Source organism: Pongo abelii, chromosome 11 (genome assembly GCF_028885655.2).
Source record: "Pongo abelii isolate AG06213 chromosome 11, NHGRI_mPonAbe1-v2.0_pri, whole genome shotgun sequence".
NCBI classification, from domain to species: Eukaryota; Metazoa; Chordata; class Mammalia; order Primates; family Hominidae; genus Pongo; species Pongo abelii.
Genome location: NC_071996.2, coordinates 37,325,559 through 37,344,532, shown reverse-complemented (window position 1 = coordinate 37,344,532; position 18,974 = coordinate 37,325,559). Strand labels below are relative to the sequence as shown.

General features: G+C 39.6%; 1 protein-coding gene and 1 non-coding gene across 10 annotated transcripts in view; both read right to left on the bottom strand.

Moving 5' to 3' along the window:
- RAB3GAP1 (RAB3 GTPase activating protein catalytic subunit 1) overlaps positions 1 to 9,532 on the bottom strand; it is a 199,230-nt gene extending 189,698 nt beyond the window's left edge. For 5 of the 9 annotated variants that reach the window (XR_008522746.2, XR_010135969.1, XM_063712764.1 and 2 more), the window contains exons 1-3: positions 9,377 to 9,456; positions 9,216 to 9,271; positions 3,929 to 4,004 (exon numbers count right to left, since the gene is read on the bottom strand). Coding sequence is in view for 5 of the 9 variants with exons in the window: in XM_063712764.1 (XP_063568834.1) it covers positions 3,929 to 4,004; positions 9,216 to 9,271; positions 9,377 to 9,394 (150 nt within the window). In the remaining 4 variants the exon portion in view is untranslated. Of the gene's footprint in view, positions 1 to 3,928; positions 4,005 to 9,215; positions 9,272 to 9,376 lie in introns of all 9 variants that reach the window. The other 4 variants (XR_008522745.2, XR_008522744.2, XM_024243364.3 and 1 more) reach the window with 3 other exon arrangements.
- Positions 9,533 to 15,116: 5,584 nt separating this feature from the next.
- LOC112132496 (small nucleolar RNA U13) lies at positions 15,117 to 15,220 on the bottom strand. The gene has a single exon (XR_002914261.1). It is a non-coding gene; the product is annotated as a small nucleolar RNA U13 (small nucleolar RNA).
- Positions 15,221 to 18,974: the final 3,754 nt, after the last annotated feature.

The window sequence follows — 18,974 nt, the reverse complement described above, 5'->3', positions numbered from 1 at the left end:
GACAATATGGTATTGACATAAGGATAGTCAAATAGATTAATGAAACAGAATACAGACTCCAGAAGTAGACCACTTAGGTCAACTACTCAATAAAGGTGACAAAGCAACTCAATGGAAAAAGTGTTTTCCAAAGGAGGTTTTAGAACAACAGGATATCCATACACAAAAAAAAAAGGAAGAAGAAACTTGATTCCTACTTCCCTCTATATAGTAGCTCAAAATAAATCATAGACCTTAACAAAAGTTAAATGATAAATTGGTAAAGCCTCTAGAAAAATGCATTAAAAACATCTTCACAACCTAGCAAAACTACTGAGAAAAGACTTAAAAGCAGAATATATATATACAAAAAAAAAAAAAAACACTAAAAGAACTCCTACAACTCAATAAAAACAAAATCCAACTTTTAAAATGGATAAAGAACTTGAAAAGACATTTCACAAAGGAAGATAAACAAATGGCTAATAAGCGCATGAAAATTCAAAGTGGTCAAAATTAATATCATCACAGAAATACAGACTAAAACCAAAATGAGAAATATAAATTAAAAGCACAAACTACATACCCATTAAGATGACTAAAATATACAAGACTGCAAACAACTGATTGTTGGTGAGAATGTAGAGCAACACAACCTCCCATGTATTGATGGTGGGCAGGTAAAACAGTACAAAAAGCTCTAGCTGTTTCTTATAAAGTTACATCTATCCTATTACCCAGTGATTCCAATCCTAGGTATTTACTCAACAGAAATAAAAACATATGTCCACAAAAGGCCTCATACAATAATGTTCTGCTTTATTCCTAATAGTACGTATGTGGACAAGTGAAAGAAACCATGTATATTCATCAAACAGACCACTTACTACACAGCAATAAAGACAAATGAAATTCTGGTATGTACAACAACCTAGATGAATCTCAAAAACATTATGGTGAGTAAAGTATGTCAGGGACATTTATGGTCACCTAAATGTAAAATTCTGGAGCAGGTGACAGTAATTTATGTTTATTTAAAAAAAAAAAAAAAAAAAGGCTGGGCCCGGTGGTTCACACTTGTAATCCCAGCACTTTGGGAGGCCCAGGCAAGCAGATTGCTTTAGGCCAGGAATTGGAGACCAGCCTGGCCAACGTGGTGAAAATACAAAATACTAGAAACACAAAAATAGCCAGGCAAGGTGGCATATGCCTGTAGTCTCAGCTTCTTGGGAGGCTAAGATATGTGAATTGCTTGAACCCGGGAGGCAGAGGTTGCAATGAGCCAAGATCACACCAATACACTCTAGCCTGGGCGACAGAGCAAGACTCTGTCTCAAATAATAATAATAGCAGATGACTGGAGGGCATGGGAATTAACTAGAAAGGGTCACTAAGGATCTTCCTGGGGTAACAGAGATGACCTCTATCTTGATAGGAGTATAAGTTATACCCATCTGAACATTTGTCAAAATCAAGCAGTTGGCCAGGCGCGGTGGCTCACACCTGTAATTCCAGCACTTTGGGAGGCTGAGGTGGGCAGATCACAAGGTCAGCAGATCGAGACCATCCTAGCTAACACGGTGAAACCCCGTCTGTACTAAAAAATACAAAAAATTAGCCAGGCATGGTGGCGGGTGACTGTAGTCGCAGCTACTTGGGAGGCTGAGGCAGGAGAATCTCTTGAACCCGGGAGGCGGAGGTTGTGGTGAGCTGAGATCACGTCACTGCACTTCAGCCTGGGCGACAGAGCGAGACTTGGTCTCAAAAAAAAAAAAAAAAAAAAAACCAAGCAGTTAAGTTTTGTCCATTACAATGTATATAAATCTTACCCAAAAAAAACTATTAAAAAAATCTAGTGGAGGTAGGGGAGTAAACAGAGGTACCACTCAAACAAGAAATGGCAAAGTATTAATTGTTGACATTAAGTGGTGGGTACATGGGAGTTCATTATACTATTCTGTTTACTTCATATATGTTTGAAATTTTCCATAATAACGGTTTTTAATAAAATAATTTCCCTTAATTCCCCCTCAGTGGAGGAAGAAAATTAATAATCACTGTCCTTCATACAAATTAAAATCTTCAAAGGAAGTCTCTAAACTTTGTTTTCTACACCAAACAATCCCTGTCCTCTACACTTTCTTCATATTCATCATAGTTACAGCTCACCTTGAAATCTGCCCATATTTTCTGTATCTTATTTATGTACTACTATCTAGTAGGGAGAAACAGACTGGAGCTACCACTTCATTAGCCTCTACTACATGCCTGGCAGTGTGCTACCTACTTTAAATGACTGCCCACTTAAATCCCAAAACTGAATTTAGCATCTAAAACTTTAACCCTTAGAGTGACTTTAGTTAACGCTAATTGACTGTACATTTCAAAACAGCTAAGAGAGTAACTTGTACGTTCCTAGCATAAAGATAAATATTTAAGGGTTCCCAAGTACCCTGATTTGATTGTATGCATGTATCAAATTATCACATGTACCCCAAAATATGTACATCTATCATATATCAATTTAAAAAATAATAAAATAAAATTTTAGTGTTTCTTTACTGATCACCCTCACCAGAATTTATGTTCAATGGCAACACTGATCTTATCTTGTTCATAATGTCTTCATATCAGGCACATAGCAGGTACTCAGTAAATACATGTAAATCAAAGAATGAAAAAATATCAGAGCTCGTAAGTACCCGGTTTAGCTCTCTTCTTAGTAGTGTAAATCATTTCCTATTCTAGCTATATCCAGCTTATTTTCCCCTTAATCTTATTGGCATCTATATCAATTCTTATGTATTTGTTTCAAGTGGAGTAGAATGACCCGTGTTTGAAAGCGTCACATTTTCTTTATTGACACATGTAGTGTAGTAAATCAATGTATATATTGCCAAGAGTCTTTGAATGATGTATTTTTTATATGTGGTCTTACTTTTTCTGTTCATATTGATATAAATAAGGAGATTTTTTTTTCCTTAAGAGACAGGGTCTCACTATGTTGCCTGGCTTCCTAATGCATTTTGACAGTCTCTTTTTTGATAGTATCACCATCAAAGAGCTGAAAAACCCTAGCAAATATTGAGAACTCAAAGTTCCTAACACAGGGTAAATTATAATTAAATTACTATTGAATTAATAATTACTGAGTTAATAAGTTATCACTGAGTTAGTAATATTGAGTTGTAATAAAACCAACCATAAGTTTTATTTCAAAAGAATTTATCTAACAAACTAAGCATCTACATAAACTTAAAATCAAATTATTAGATCCCTTCACAGTGAATCCAGGTTTGTTCTCAGAGTACATTCTTCAGTAAACATTTGGGGTGTGGTTTCTGAATAAAATTACCAATGCTTTAGATTAGAATTTGATTTCTACCTCAATTTCAAAGAGTAATTTTTTCATTCTTAAATAAAATCCTTAAAACATCCATAAGTTAAAAAGTTTAAAAGGGAAGGGGGATGTTATTAGTGATATTATAAAATACAAAAACTGAGTGAAATAGTTATTAACTACAGTAAGTCAATGGTAAGTACCAGAATTTTCCTCATTAGTAAGCAAAATACACTACCAAAGAAGCTGGTCACTGCAATGTTTCTCTGACCAAATAAAAAACTTTTAAAAACATGTTTTAACATTCCAAGGGAAAAGGCAAAAGAGAAGCAAACTTCACTCACAAAGAATGACTCACAAAGAATAACATTATATATATATATATACACACACACATATATATAACTTTATTAAACATTTCACAAATGTCTTACACATATCATTTGCCACAGATTTAAATCCAAATTCTTCCAAATGCCATTTGATGTTTATAGATTATACATAACTTTAAAAAACATGTAATTCAAATGTGCCAAATGCAGCAAAGGGCTGGAAAATAGAGGTTTCAAAGTAAATAGTCATTTAGAGACACCAGCAAATAGATCTGACCTTTTCAAGTGGCTTTCCCAAAGAGTTTCCAATCAGTTTCCAGTCATTCAAGACTTCTTCAACTTTGGAAATAAACCTAGGAAGTAGGCAGAAAGCTTCTAAATACAACAGCACACATTTTTTCCTATTATTATATAATTTCTTTAAAAAGGTATTTTTTATATTTTAACAATTTGACCAGAGAGGACTCAGTACATTTAGAATTGCTAGCTTAATTTATGGATACGGGGTAAGAGAAATAATCTTCTTTCATTCAAGAATTCTTAGGTTTTGATTCATTTATATCTATTGCTTACCCAACAAAAGCATTCTGCCTTCTACAAAATGTAAATTAAGAATTAATGAATCTCTAATAAAACGAATAAAACAAATTTGGGGCACAAATAAAAACTGACAGACTAAAATGATACTATTAAAGATAATTATGGGCTGGGTGCAGTGGCTCATGCCTGTAATTCCAGCCCTTTGAATTCCCAACCCTGAGGTTGGGAGTTCAAGACCAGCCCAGCACAAATACAAAAAAAATTAGCCCGGTGTGGTGGCACACATCTGTAATCCCAGCTACACAGGAGGCTGAGGCACGAAAATCACATAGAAACAGATGTTGCAGTGAGCGGAGATCGCACCACTGCACGCCAGCCTGGGCAACAGAGCGAGATTCCATCTCAAAAATAAATAAATAAATAAAATTATGAAACCAATAATCTCTCTCCTACCCACAATAACTGACCCATTTAAATAAACTTTTCCTTTAAATATATTAGGAATTCCCTGATCTACTCCTCCTCCCAACAAAAAAAGAAAATATTATTTGGGAACTTGGCTCATGAAACTAAAACAAGTTTTAATGGACAGCTGACAAGAAATTGCAAGTAAATATGTCAACTTGAAGGATAAGTGACAGGTCTTAAAACTAGTCACCAATCTTTAAATCCAATGATCAAGAAGGCCTATTAAAAAGAGAACTGAATTTTGACTAGCAACATGCTCAACATCAGTAAATAAAAACTGTAAAGTCTCAGTCAAAGACACTTTCCGAAGAATTGTTATTACTCTAAGAAGTTGACTTCTTATATAAGCTAAGTATGATGCAATCTAACAGCAACATTGCTCTCTAAACACCTGGAAGTACTGCTAGAGTACTAGAGTTAATTCTAGTCAAACTGTATGAAAAGGCAACAGATTTTTTTCCTTCAGTGACATTATGAACTAATATGAACTAATAATTATGTTTTAAGATAGTAATAATAAATCTATGATTCATCTGAGGCTTCTTACTAATTCCTCTTTAAAATTAAATGCAGTATCAATTCATACACTAATTCATGGGGGAGGTCAGTCAAATGACAATTACTAGGTTTGAAAATGAGTGCTCTAGAAACAAGTTTACAAGTTTACCAAAAAGAAAAAATTTAAATATATCCATAGGCAAGCAAAAATTTGCATGAAATGTATACTACATTTACGAAGGTAAAAAAACTGGAAGTTACCTTAATGCCCAACTGCAGGAAATACTTGTAAATTAATGGTATATTCATCCACTCAGAGGACTAATATGCACCCAATAAAAATCATGTCAATCAAAAGAAAATATACAAAGGCCAGGCACAGCGGCTCACGCCTGTAATCCCAGCACTTTGGGAGGCTGAGGCGGGTGGATCACGAGGTCAGGAGTTCAAGACCAGTTTGTCCAAGATGGTGAAACCCGTCTCTACTAAAAATACAACAAAAATTAGCCAGGCGTGGTGGCAGGCACCTGTAATCCCAGCTACTCAGGAAGCTGATGCAGGAGAACTGGTTGAACCCAGGTGGCAGAGGTTGCAGTGAGCCAAGACTGCACCACTGCACCCCAGCCTGAGCAACAGAGTGAGACTCTGTCTCAAAAAAAATAAAATAAAATAAAAAAGAAAAAGAAATATAAATATTTGATCCAAAAAAGTTTTTAACACACGTTAGAAGGAAATATGTCAAAAAATTAACAGCAGTTATTTCCTGGTGTTAAATTTACAGGTGATTTTTATTTTTTATTCTACTATAAGGTATTACTGTTATAGTTAAAACTATTTAAAATATAGTTTTTACAGTAAAAGAAGAAATGTCTTTTTTTTTTTTTTTTTTTTTGAGACAGGGTCTCAACTCTGTCACCCAGGCTGGAATGCAGTGGTGTAATCACGGCTCACTGCAGTTTTGTTCTCCAGGACTCAAGCAATCCTCCCATCTCAGCCTCCTGACTAGCTGGGACTACAGGTGCACATCACCACACCCAGCTAGCTTTTGTATTTTTAGTAGAGACAAGGTTTCACCATGCTGCCCCAGCTCCTCTTGAACTCCTGAGCTCAAGTGATCTGCCTGCCTCAGCCTCTCTAAGTGCTGGGATTACAGGCATGAGCCACTATGCCCAGCCAGGAATGTCTTAAAATACTTATTGTATGAATAATGAAGGACTTTATCCTACAAGTATTGAGATTTGACTAGAAAAACTAAGTAATTTTTTCCTTAAAAGCTCTCAGGAAATGAAGGGTCATTTCCTGATTCCTTATTCTATGTTAGGTCCGTCTGTTATAGGCTCTTATAAGACCAGGTTTCTTTCCCTTTCTAGCTCTTACATAAACTCATAATTACAGACTTGTATTACTTGATTTGTGTCTGTAATGCACTAGACTGCACATTTAGTAAGAGCAGAAACTGTACCTGTTTTACTAACCACCACATCCCTAAATCTGTAATGTGCACTGTGCTTGACATATGGGGATTCAATAAATATTCTGTCAATGAACAAATGATAAAAAGAGTTATGGGCTTCTATACAGTTCTCTCAATAAATTATCTATACAGTTCATAACATATTGTACTCACAAGATCTTTCATTTAAAATTAAACTCAAGGTTTGAGACTTCAAAGTCTTAACATTTTTTCTCATGAATTGTAAAATGCACTCTACAGTGTAAAAGCCAAAAACCAAATTTTATACTTTGCAATAGTTCTTATAACTGTGTTAATAATTATTTCCATATGCAAAGCTAAAGGACTTAATATTCCATTTCAGGATAATTTTAACAGGGGAAAGTGGTCATTTTTCCATTCAAAACTCTGATGTTTCCCTACCCCACCCTGCAAGATTTGAATTACATTTTTCTAACTACCTTCAAGACATCAAATTATTTCAAAATCAACAGGTTCAAATCTTCTCACTTTGATACTTCCTTATATTCATTCTTACAGGCAAAAAACTACAGTTCACATTTGATTTTTCCCACTCTTAATGTATCATCAAGCTTATTACCTAAATCTTCTCTGAAATATGTTACAATCCTCCCTTCTAGGTTCCCTTTCTATTCCAGTCCACAAATCACCATCCTAATTATGAATCAAGTTAAGTCTCCCACCATTATTCTACATCATGTCCTAAAACCACTCTCATCATATCACCTGGCCACTCTAAAACCAAGGGTCTCTCACTACTGTCTTAAGCAGTGGTTCTTTCTAAGTGTGGTCTCCTGACCAGCAGCATCTGAATTACCTGAGACCGTGTTACAGAAGCAAAATTTTCAGTCCCACCTCAGACCTACAGAATCAGAAACTCTGAGGATGGGGCCCAGCAATCTACAACGCTGATGTACATTAAAGTATGAGGATCACTGGTCATAGGAATACTGAATCTGGATTCCTGTATTTAGTTTGGGAAGATGTCCATAACCCAATCCCGTCTTCCTCGTTAACCTTATTTATTTCCCTTCAATAGACAGTCTTCACTCTAGTGAAGATATATTTCTTCATTCAGTCCCTTCAAAGATTCATTCTCACCCATGTCTCTACCCATGTCAGTCCATTCTCATGTTTAACCAACCACTTCCCACTTTCAAGGCCCAGCTCATTTCCTATCTTTTCTATGAAAATATCTCCAACTATTGTAGTCCACAATATCACCCCTATTTAAATAATAATTATTTTAATTATTATTTTTATAGGTAGTACCAATTGGCTTACTTTTTAACTATTTGCTGTTTGTTGTTTTTTAAAAATATATGGGTCAAGTTTCTGCTTTTCCCTTTGTATATAGCTCTGGACACCCAGTACCTACTCAATGAAGTCTTGCCAGTGTGGTTATGTCTTACTGACACTTTTATGAAGGGTACCACAGGTCTAACTATTATTCCAACAAGGACCTTTTATATTTTCCTGTGCCACCTAATGACACGACATCCACAAATTTCCTCTCTCAACCAGAAAGATTATAAAATGTTGTAACAGCGTAAACACTGACTTCACCCAGAAAACTGAAGGGTTTCTGTGACACTTAACAGAAACCTTCTCGATCTAAGCTATCACTCCTCCACAAACTTGGCTTTCAACTAATTTCACTAATAGAACAGTTTCACCCAGACAGCTGTTCATCTGAGTTTGACAGGCACAGGAAGCCTGGGCACAGTACCCACCTTAATGTAACAACTTGAATCAAAGCATTCCAAAACCATATAAAGACTTTTTTAAAAGGTTACTCTAAAATACAGGATGGGCGGAGGCTCACGCCTGTCATCTCAGCACTTTGGGCGGCCGAGGCTTGAGCCCAGGAGTTCAAGACTAGCCTGGACAACACAGTGAGATCTTTAAAAAATTAGTTGGGCGTGATAGCGCGTGCCTGTGGTCCCAGCTCCTCCAGAGGCTAAAGCGGGAGCTTCACTTGAGCCTAGGAGTTCGAGGCCGCAGTGAGCTATGACCTCGCCATTGCACTCCAGCCTGGGCGGACAGACTGAGACTCTGTCTCCAAAAATAAATAAAAATAAAAAAATTAAAGACAGCATGGAGATGATGGGAGTGTGACAGATGGCCAACCACCAATACTCTGAAGAAAGACTTCCTCCTGAAAAGGGTATACCAACGTACACGGGATGAGGTGCGGGACGCACCTGCCAAGTTTACTGCTTACGATAATGAGTTAAACGGTAATGAAAACCGGAACGGTTGTTGCAGTCTCGGAAATTGTTCTTGCGAGTGGGTAACCAGAAAACCAAAGTCTAAGGGAAGCGGTCTGACAGGAGAGAAAACAAAACTTTCTGAGAGCCTGAGCCCCAAGGATTGACTGACGGGGGCGGGCCGGGTCTTGCCAGACGCGAGACGCAGAAGAGGCTTGCGGTTGACCAAAGAAGACAGGGTGAGGAGATCCAGGACCCAAGGTATTACCGTTCCCGCACAAGTGGCGTCACTTGTGGTGTGTCTGGGGTCAGGGAAGTGGCTAGGGGACGCCAGGGCCCATGGGAGCTGGTAACCAAAAATGCGATTCACTCACCTTTCCCATTCCGAGGCAGTGGTGAAGTCCGTGATCTCAAATACCTCGGATTCGGGCTGCGGGAAGGGGAATGAGAGAAAAAGAAATTAAGCCCCAAGGCGAAGACATGGAGGAACGAATTTAGATAGTGACAAGGATTAAGTAGGGAGCAAAGAAATCACCTCATTGTCGGCAGCCATCTTGAGCAGCGCCGGGCCGGGCGCTAAGGCTGCCGGGAAGAAGAGCGGAAGAGATCGGGGCGCGTCCCCGCCCCCGGAGCCCCCGCCCCCTGTTCATGAGTCTTGCCCTGGTAAGTAGGAGTGCTGCTTCTTCGCCCGGGTCTGGAAGTCTTTAGTCCGCCCTCAGCTGGTTAATAAAACTCCGCCCTAGCTGGTTTAATAAAACTTGAAAATTTCCTGTAATGAATACAGAAAGGGAACAGAAGCCAAGGTGGTAGGACAAGACTGTAAACTCATGTGGATAAGATTGTATTAAAAAACCTGAAGCATGTTGGGTTTGTTTTCATTCAACCCCTATTTGTAGTTAGTACCAATTAGCTTACACTTTAACTATTGGGTTTCTTTTCATTCACCCTCTATTTATTGATTGGAAGGCACTGAACTAGGTGCTGTAATACCACTTCTACCCTCTGCCCCTGACCCTGCAAGAACTTGCTCAGTTGATTGTCCTGAAATAAAATCATACTAGTTACCTGGTTTCTGGGAAGAGCAACATGGTGTTCAACAAACACTTCATTTTTTTTTTTTTTTTTTTTTTTTTGAGACGGAGTCTTGCTCTGTCACCCAGGCTGGAGTGCAGTGGCGCGATCTTGGCTCACTGCAAGCTCCGCCTCCCGGGTTCACACCCTTCTCCTGCCTCAGCCTCCCGAGTAGCCGGGACCACAGGCGCCCGCCACCACGCCCGGCTAATTTTTTGTATTTTTAGTAGAGATGGGGTTTCATCGTGTTAGCCAGGATGGTTTCGATCTTCTGACCTAGTGATCCGCCCACCTCGGCCTACCAAAGTGCTGGGATTACAGACGCTCCATATTTTAGGTTGTTGAAGAACAGAAGGGGTGTCAGCTAGCAGTTTTAAGAATTCTCTTACTGAAATATGTACAAATGAAATGCTGCCACATCTGGGGTTTGCCTCAAAGTAATGGGAAGGAGAAAAGAGTAAGGATAGGAGTGAAATAAAAGTTATGAGAGGATAATTGTTTAAACCAGTGATATACTATTTCCTCTTCTTTTGTTTAGGTTTGAATGTTTACATAATTAAAAGTTTTTAAAAATGTAATCTCATTTAATGAGTTTTGCAACCCACAGAGGGCATTTCGAGATGGGGAACTGGGAGATGCAGCCTCAGTGATAAAAATTATTATTGGCCGGGCGTGGTGGCTCACGCCTGTAATCCCAGAACTTTGGGAGGGTGAGGCGGGTGGATCACAAGGTCAAGAGATCAAGACCATCCTGGCCAACATGGGGAAACCCCACCTCAACTCAAAATACAAAAATTAGCCGGGCGTGGTGGCAGCCGGGTGTGGTGGCACACACCTGTAGTCCCAGCTACTTGGGAGGCTGAGGCAGGAGAATCACTTGAACCCAGGAGACGGAGGTTGCGGTGAGCCAAGATCGCACCATTGCATTCCAACCTGGTGACAGAGCGAGACTCCGTCTCAAAAAAATTTATTATTATTATTTATTAATGTATTTTTTTTTGAGATGGAGTTTCGCTCTTGTTGCCCAGGCTGGAGTGCAATGGCACGATCTCAGCTCACCAAACCTCCGCCTCCCAGGTTCAAGCAATTCTCCTGCCTCAGCCTCCCGAGTAGCTGGGATTATAGGCATGCACCACCAAGCCCGGCTAATTTTGTATTTTTAGTAGAGACGGGGTTTCTCCATGTTGAGGCTGTTCTCAAGCTCCTGACCTCAGGTGATCCACCCGCCTCGGCCTCCCAAAGTGCTGGGATTACAGGTGTGAGCCACCGCGCCTGGCCTGTATTTATTTTTTGAGATGGAGTCTCACTCTGTTGCCCAGGCTGAAGTACAGGGCACAATCTCCGCTCACTACAACCTAGGCTTCCCATACTCAAGCGATCCTCCCGCCTCAGCCTGCTGACTAGCTGAGACCGCAGACTCAAGCCATCATGCCTGGCTAGTATTTTGTATTTTTGGTAGAGACGGGGTTTCACCATGCTGCCCAGGCTGGTCTTGAACTTCTGAGCTCAAGTGATCACCTGCCTCAGCCTCCCAAAGTGCTGGGATTATAGGTGTGAGCCACCACACCGAGCCAAAAATTATTAATCTTAAAATAAGAATGAAAGATATCAAAAATTTAGTGATGTAAATAGACCAGATGAGGAAACTAAAGGTCAGAAGAATTTTGACAACAGGTTGTTACTGCCAGTGCCAAGCCTTGAACTCCTGTCTCTTGATGATCCTTGTGGTTTCTATCCACTACACTAGTGAGGAAGTGTGGGTTACTACTGCAGCAATCTTTCCCAAAACATCTCAACTTGCACCTTCACTCATTTACAGGCATTCATTAAACACCCACTACAAGCCAATCACTATGCTAGGCTCCAGGGATATGAAAATGTATTGTAGGTACAGAGTTTGGCTTCGAAGAACTCAGGGTCTTGTAGAGAAACTGGAACTTTGCTGCATGAGCAGAGAGAAGAGGTGCCACATAGGTCAACATGGCTATTAGCAATGTGGAGGCCAGTGGTAACCTTGACAAGAAGAATCTTGGAGGAGAGCTGAAGGATAAGATAGAGGCAGCTGGGCACGGTGGCTCACGCCTGTAATCCCAGCACTTTGGGAGGCCGAGGCGGGCGGATCACGAGGTCAGGAGATCGAGACCATCCTGGATAACACGGTGAAACCCCGTCTCTACTAAAAATACAAAAAATTAACGGGGCGCGGTGGCGGGCGCCTGTAGTCCCAGCTACTCGGAGGCTGAGGCATGAGAATGGCGTGAACCTGGGAGGCGGAGCTTGCAGTGAGCCGAGATCGCGCCACCGCACTCCAGTCTGGGCGACAGAGCAAGACTCCGTCTCAAAAAAAAAAAAAAAAAAGATAGAGGCAAGAGAGTTAGGGGTGGGGAAGGCTTCTAAGCAGAGGAAATAACTTATCCAGAGACTCAAAGGTAGAAAAGTCTGATTCATTTAATGAACTGAATGAGTGTCTTGCACCTAGAACACAGTGTTTGTGATAAAGTTGAAGAGATTGGCATGAGCCAGATCATACAGGGCTTTCTACACCAGGGTTGGACTTTATTTTAAGTACAATGGAAGTCACTGAAGTGTTTTAAGCAAGAGAGCTATGTGATCCAATTCACGTTTTGCAAATGTCTGAATGCTACATGAAGAATACGTGGGAGGGGGCAAAAGAAGAAGAAGGAATAGCTGGAGACTATTAAAACATCCAGTGACAGAGGGTGGAGAAGCTTTGACTAGAGTAGTCAACAGGCAAAGCGAACTAATTTGATATGTATTTTGGAGATAGGTCAGACAGGACTTGCTACTGTATTGAATTCAGGGATAAGGGAAAGGTAAGAATCAAGGATAATTTTCAGATATCTGGCGTAAGCAACTGTGTGAGGATGGTGCCATTTCCTGAGATGGGGAAAAGTGGAAGGAGCAAGAAAACAAGAGTTGAGTTTGGCAGATGTTAAGTTTGACAAGCTTGTAAGATAGTTTAGGGGAGATGTCAAGGAGAAAATTGAGTGTAGTAATAGGACTCAGAGGCAGGACCTGGGGTTGAGATGGCATTTTAAATCACAAGCCTAGGTGAGGTGATTCCAGAAAAGAATATAGAAAAAGAAGAAATGGCACCTCATATAAAGCCCTGAAGAAATTTTATATTTAGACAATAGATAGAAGAAAAATATCAAGCAAAGAGAGAGGGAGGAAAGAAGTGGCTAGAGAAATAGAAGGCAAACAAAGAAAGAGTGATGGTGTAGAACCCAAGGATGGAAACTGTTTCGAAAGGTAAATATGGACTGCTGCTGAAAAAGCAAGTAAGAGAGGAATGTGGAGTCTAGGATGATTGGTTTTTTGTGTGTTTGTTGCGGGGGGGGGGGTTGTTTGTTTGCCTTTAGAACAGAGAATAGCAGACCTGTTGATATGGTGGTGGAAATACTCTAGGAGAGAGAGAGATTGATGGCGAAGAGGAAATGGGAGAGCTGAAGGAAACAATTCCTAATAAGGTGAGAGGAAAGGAAATCCACAGAGCTTGTAGTCACACAGCTCCAAGGGACACTACTCACATTGTGTTCTGAAGTCTTGCTTCAGGAAGTGCCACCTGCAGAGAACTCCTTGTGAATCATACCCCTTGGAGTTGTGCATCTGGGCAGTGGAGGAATTCAGAGCCCACATAGCAGGAGGGAATGAAGCATATGTGGTGAGGTTGGCCTTTTTTGGGAAGAGAAGGAAAGGAAAAGATGGGTACAGACATAGGGAGATTTATGCATATAAAAGGAAAAGAGTTTCTTGTTCACTTACATGTTAAGATTCTCACCAAGTGAAGAAAGTTCTTGGGTTTTAAGATCAGGTAGATCTGGGTTCAGTCATTTATTAACTATATGACTTTGGGAAAATTACTTAACTCCTCTGAACCTGTTTCTCCAATAGTAAAATGGGACTTGTAATACCTATTTCTACATACGATTTTGGCCAAAATTAAGTTCTATGTTCATATGTAAAATGGTCAGCACAATGTCCTGGCATGTAACAGATGATCAATTATCATAGTCATATTTATAATGAATGTACCAGGAAAACCAGGAAGTGCTACTCAACGTGTAAGGCATTACTGTTTTTCCTTCCAGCTTAGCCATGAAGAAGTTTCAATACATAAAAAAGTCAGAAACTAAAAAAATCACAAAAGCTTCATTGCATGAAGTTAAATTTTAGAAGCTGTATGAAACAGCCTATCAGGTTGCTAGGTAAAGTTTTCTTCCAAGATATTTTTGGCTCCTTGTCTTCTCCCAGGAGAAATTTTTAAAATAAGTTATTTGTTAAACCAAAGTGAGAAGCCAGGATGCTAATGACGTAAAATACCCAGGGGAGACATACTTTTATCAGATTTCACTGGTTCACAAAGCAGAAAAGATTCTGTTTCTTCAGTATTAAGAACTATTTTGCTACACGTCCAAAGGCAAGGGCTTTTCCATTCAAGTGCATTTCCTTTCTGGCATAATTCAGTTATATTTTGAGGTGTTACCAATAATGGCCACAGAGAGATAGTTTGACGCATAGGCAATTTAAGAGATTAGAAGCCTGGAAAAATCACCCTCAGCTTAGTCCTCAGAGGAATGTAGGGGCATAACAGTTTAATTAGATCTTAGTTATAGAGCAAACATTGTTTGTGAAAGGAGCAACAACTATGAGACTGATTATAGCATCCTCATCTATCTGGACGGCCTTTGTGAAGGGAGAATCAAGAATTCTCTGTGATGCTGCTGTGAGAACCAGTGCAATAGAAGGTGCAGCTGGAAGAGGAAGACTTGTATGAGAACAAGAAACTCTTCAGAGAAAACTTCTCTAAATCAAAATTATCGGACAGCATTTTTTCATTCATTTGGTCATATTTATGAAGTGTCCGCTTTCTTGGCACTATGGTCAATCCTATGGAGGGATTCAAAGAATCTCTGCCTGTTGGGTTCTCACAGTCTGAGCATCTAGAGATAAGACAGAAATAACTATATATGGTTTATAAAGGGATGCATGATGGTTATCCAACTTCTTAAAGCTCTTTGTAAAATCAATGGCAAAAAAAATTCAAGGACTTTTCAGAACACACACATAAAATCTTATGTGCTTTTTTTTTAAAAAAAGTAGTCCACTATTTCTTGAACCAGAAAGCAGTATAGTCACCTAGGCAAGGCATCTCCAAAGAATTTAATGTTTTTCTTTTTTCAGGTCAGATGGGTAATGCGCTGACATTGTAACAAGGTTCAAGGGTGGCACATCTCACACGTGCGCGTGAACACCCAATCATCACGTTCGTGAACTACAAAAGGATCACGAATCTCCACAGAATTTCAAGAGAAGTAATGCAATCTTCATTCACTCACCAGTCACTCAGTCATTTTTTCTCTCAGAAAAGATTTGTTAAAGGCAGCTGCTATGTGCCTGGCACTGTTCCAAAAACTGGGAAACAAAAATATAAAAACAAGGTGCCTGCCCTCAGGCAGAATTTCAAATATAAAGTAATTGAATTCTTCTAACTGGTAATAATAAGTCAAGAGCAGCTAATTTCAGTCCTTAAGTTTGTAATTTGTTGTCTGGCAGGTTTGAATAAGACATAACTGCTAGCAGGTTGATTTAGTTTGCTCAAGTTTATGTGTTTCTAGTTTTAAAAACATTTTAATGGATCTTGAACTCAGAATGTGAGAAACAAAATAGCTAATTGAAGAGTCATGAGAGTTACATAAAGTTTAGAGAATAAGCATATTCTGCTAAGCATGTACATGTGAGCATATATCTATATACAACTAATTACTCTATTTTACACAGACATATTCTTATTTAAACTCTAATCTTTCCTAATTTAGGATGGTGAACTATTCTAGCTGCAGATGCTTAACAAATGAGACTGAGCACGGTGGCTCACGCCTGTAATCCCAGCACTTTGGGAGGCTCAGGCGGGTGGATCACCTGAGGTCAAGAGTTTGAGACCAGCCTGGCCAACATGGTGAAACCTCATCTCTACTAAAAATACCAAAAAAATTAGCCAGGCGTAGTGGTGCGTGCCTGTAATCCCATCTACTCAGGAGGCTGAGGAACAAGAATTTCTTGAACCTGGGAGGCAGAGGTTGCAGTGAACCGAAATCATGTCACTGCCCTCCAGCCTGGGCGACAGTCTCAAAAAAAAAAAAAAAAAAAGCAAAGTTTTAGACCTAAGCCTGACTCTCTTCATCTGTTTCCTATTGCTTATAACAAAATACCTGGAAACTGGGTAATTTATTTAGAAAGAAATTTCTTATAGTTATGTGGAAGCTGAGAAGTCCAAGGTCAAGGAGGCATCACATGGGGAGAGGGCTCAGTGTGCTAGCTTAGATCACTTCTTCCTCAAAGCCACCAGTTCCACTCCCACGATAACCCATTAATCCATTAACCTATTAATTGATTAACCTGTAAGTGGATTAATCCATTCATGATGCCAGAGAACTCATGATCCAATCACCTCTTAAAGGCCCCACCTCTTACATAGCCACATTGGAGATTAAGATTGAACATGAGTTTTGGAGGGAACATTCGAACCATAGCACTGACTTTCTTTTGTGTCACATTGCTCTGAGTCCCACTAACTACTTTCACAGCAATAACATCACCAAATGCTTGCTGATCTGCTCCTCAGATTTCTTTTAACATGCACTTCAGTCTAGTTACTAACGTTTAAACATTTCCATCTCAGACGGGCATGGTGGCTCACGCCTGTAATCCCAGCACTTTAGGAGGCCGAGGCAGGCAGATCGCGAGATCAGGAGATCGAGACCATCCTCGCTAACATGATGAAACCCGTCTCTACTAAAAAAATACAAAAAAATTAGCCGGGCGTGGTGGTGGGTGCCTGTAGTCCCAGCTACTTGGGAGGCTGAGGCAGAAGAATGGCATAAACCTGGGAGGCAGAGGTTGCAGTGAGCCGAGATTACACCACTGCACTCCAGCCTGGGTGACAGAGCAAGACTCCATCTCAAAAAAAAAGAAAAAAAGATTTCCATCTATACCGCTTCTGCTATGTTGCTGCAGTTGATCTTGCACTTCCATTTATGTCTGTTGTTTGGAGATACTTAACACTGTTTATCACCAAAGATACAGCCTGGGAATCTGTATTTTAATTTAAATTGTTTAATTATGATACAAGTAATAGGAATGTCTTCTCACTGTAAAAAGTTCAAATGATATGCATAAAATGAATGCCCTCCTTGACTGTCTTTCCAATGCACATACTCTCAAGATATAATGATTGATAGTAGTTAAGTGTGAATCTTTTCAGATGCTTTCCTATGCTGTTACATACATATTTGCATATAGAGAAATAGTTTTTGCCTTTTCTTTTATCAATATTTTGCACAAATAAGGACATCTGTCACTTGATATGTACATTCCTCTAAGTACTTTACTCCTATTAACTCATTTAATTCTCACAATAACCCTATAAGGTAGACACTATTGTCGTACAACCCTGTTTTATAGATGAGGAAACTGAGGCAGAAAGAACATAGACGACTTGCCCAAGTCACACACCTAGTAGGTGGTAGGGTGACTCCTGAGCATGTTCTCTGAATCCCTTCATCATACCAGTATCATATGATATGCATTATTTACCAATTCACTTTTTTTACTTAAGTATATGACTTGGAGCCCATTTAAGATGTGATGTAAAGCTCTTTCCTCCTTTTTTATGCTGTTGCACAGCACTCCAAAATCCAGTGCATGGATATACCACCTTTTGTTTAACTGTCTTCTAAGTTTTGACACACAGACCATTTACTATTGACTGTTAAGTCAATAGTAAATAGCAATAACTTGCTATCAATAACAGTCTTAGATGGGTGAGAAGTTTATGGGGGTTCATTTTACCATACTGTTTACTTAGTATATTTGAAATTTTCATAATAAACATTTAAAAATATGGTTATGTAAGAATTATTGTAGGGTAAATACTGAGAAATGGAAATGCTGGGTTGAAGAATATGTGCATTTTGCAATGTAATAGGAGCAGATTGCAATATCTAAAATGGACTTCACTAATTTACATACTTACTAATAATATACAAGAGTACATATTTCCCTACAACATTTAAAACTATCAGTCTTTTGTACTTTTGGCAATATGAGCAAAAATGGTTTGATTTGCATTTCTCTGGTTCCTGGTCAGATTAAACAATTTTAGGCCAAGTGCGGTGGCTGACATCTGTAATCCCAGCACCTTGGGAGGCCAAGGTGGGTGGATCACTTGAGCTCAGGAATTCAAGACCAGCCCGAGCAACTTGGTGAAATCCTGTCTCTACAAATAATACAAAAATTAGCCAGGCATGGTGGCTTGTGCCTATAGTCCCAGCTATGCAGGAGGCTGAGGTGGGAGGATGGCTTGAGCCCAGGAGGCAGAGGTTGCAATGAACCAAGACTGTGCCACTGCACTCCAGCCTGGATGACAGAGTGAGACCCTGTCTCAAAAACAAAAAATAAAAATAAAAAATAAACAAAACTGTTTTATATGTGGTTTTTAGCCGCATGTATTCCTCTCCTATGAAGAATGATTTCAAATATTTTGCTTCTTTTTCTGTGGAATTGCAAGAATCTGTGTTTTTATAAAATCTCTCCAGATGAAGCTATTAGTCAACCGTATTTGGGAGCCAGGGCTTTAAGGGATGGTCAGCTTTGGCTCTGTGCCATAGAGTTGGGGACCTCCCTGCTCACATTGCCTTTCTGGGTCATAAAACACCTTAGTTAATGAAATTGTCAGCCATCCATTCAGAGTTACAGGAAATCCTGTTCCTTCACATTTCTCCAAGCTTCTGTGACTCTTGGACCTCAGTGATTTTTTTTTTTTTTTTTTTGAGATGGAGTCTCGCTCTGTGGCCCAGGCTGGAGTGCAGTGGCATGATACTGGCTCACTGCAACCTCTGCCTCCCGGGTTCAAGCAATTCTTCTGCCTCAGTCTCCCGAGCAGCTGGGATTACAGGCATGTCCCACCACACCCAGCTAATTTGTTATTTTTAGTAGAGATAGGGTTTCACCATGTTGGCCAGGCTGGTCTTGAGCCCCTG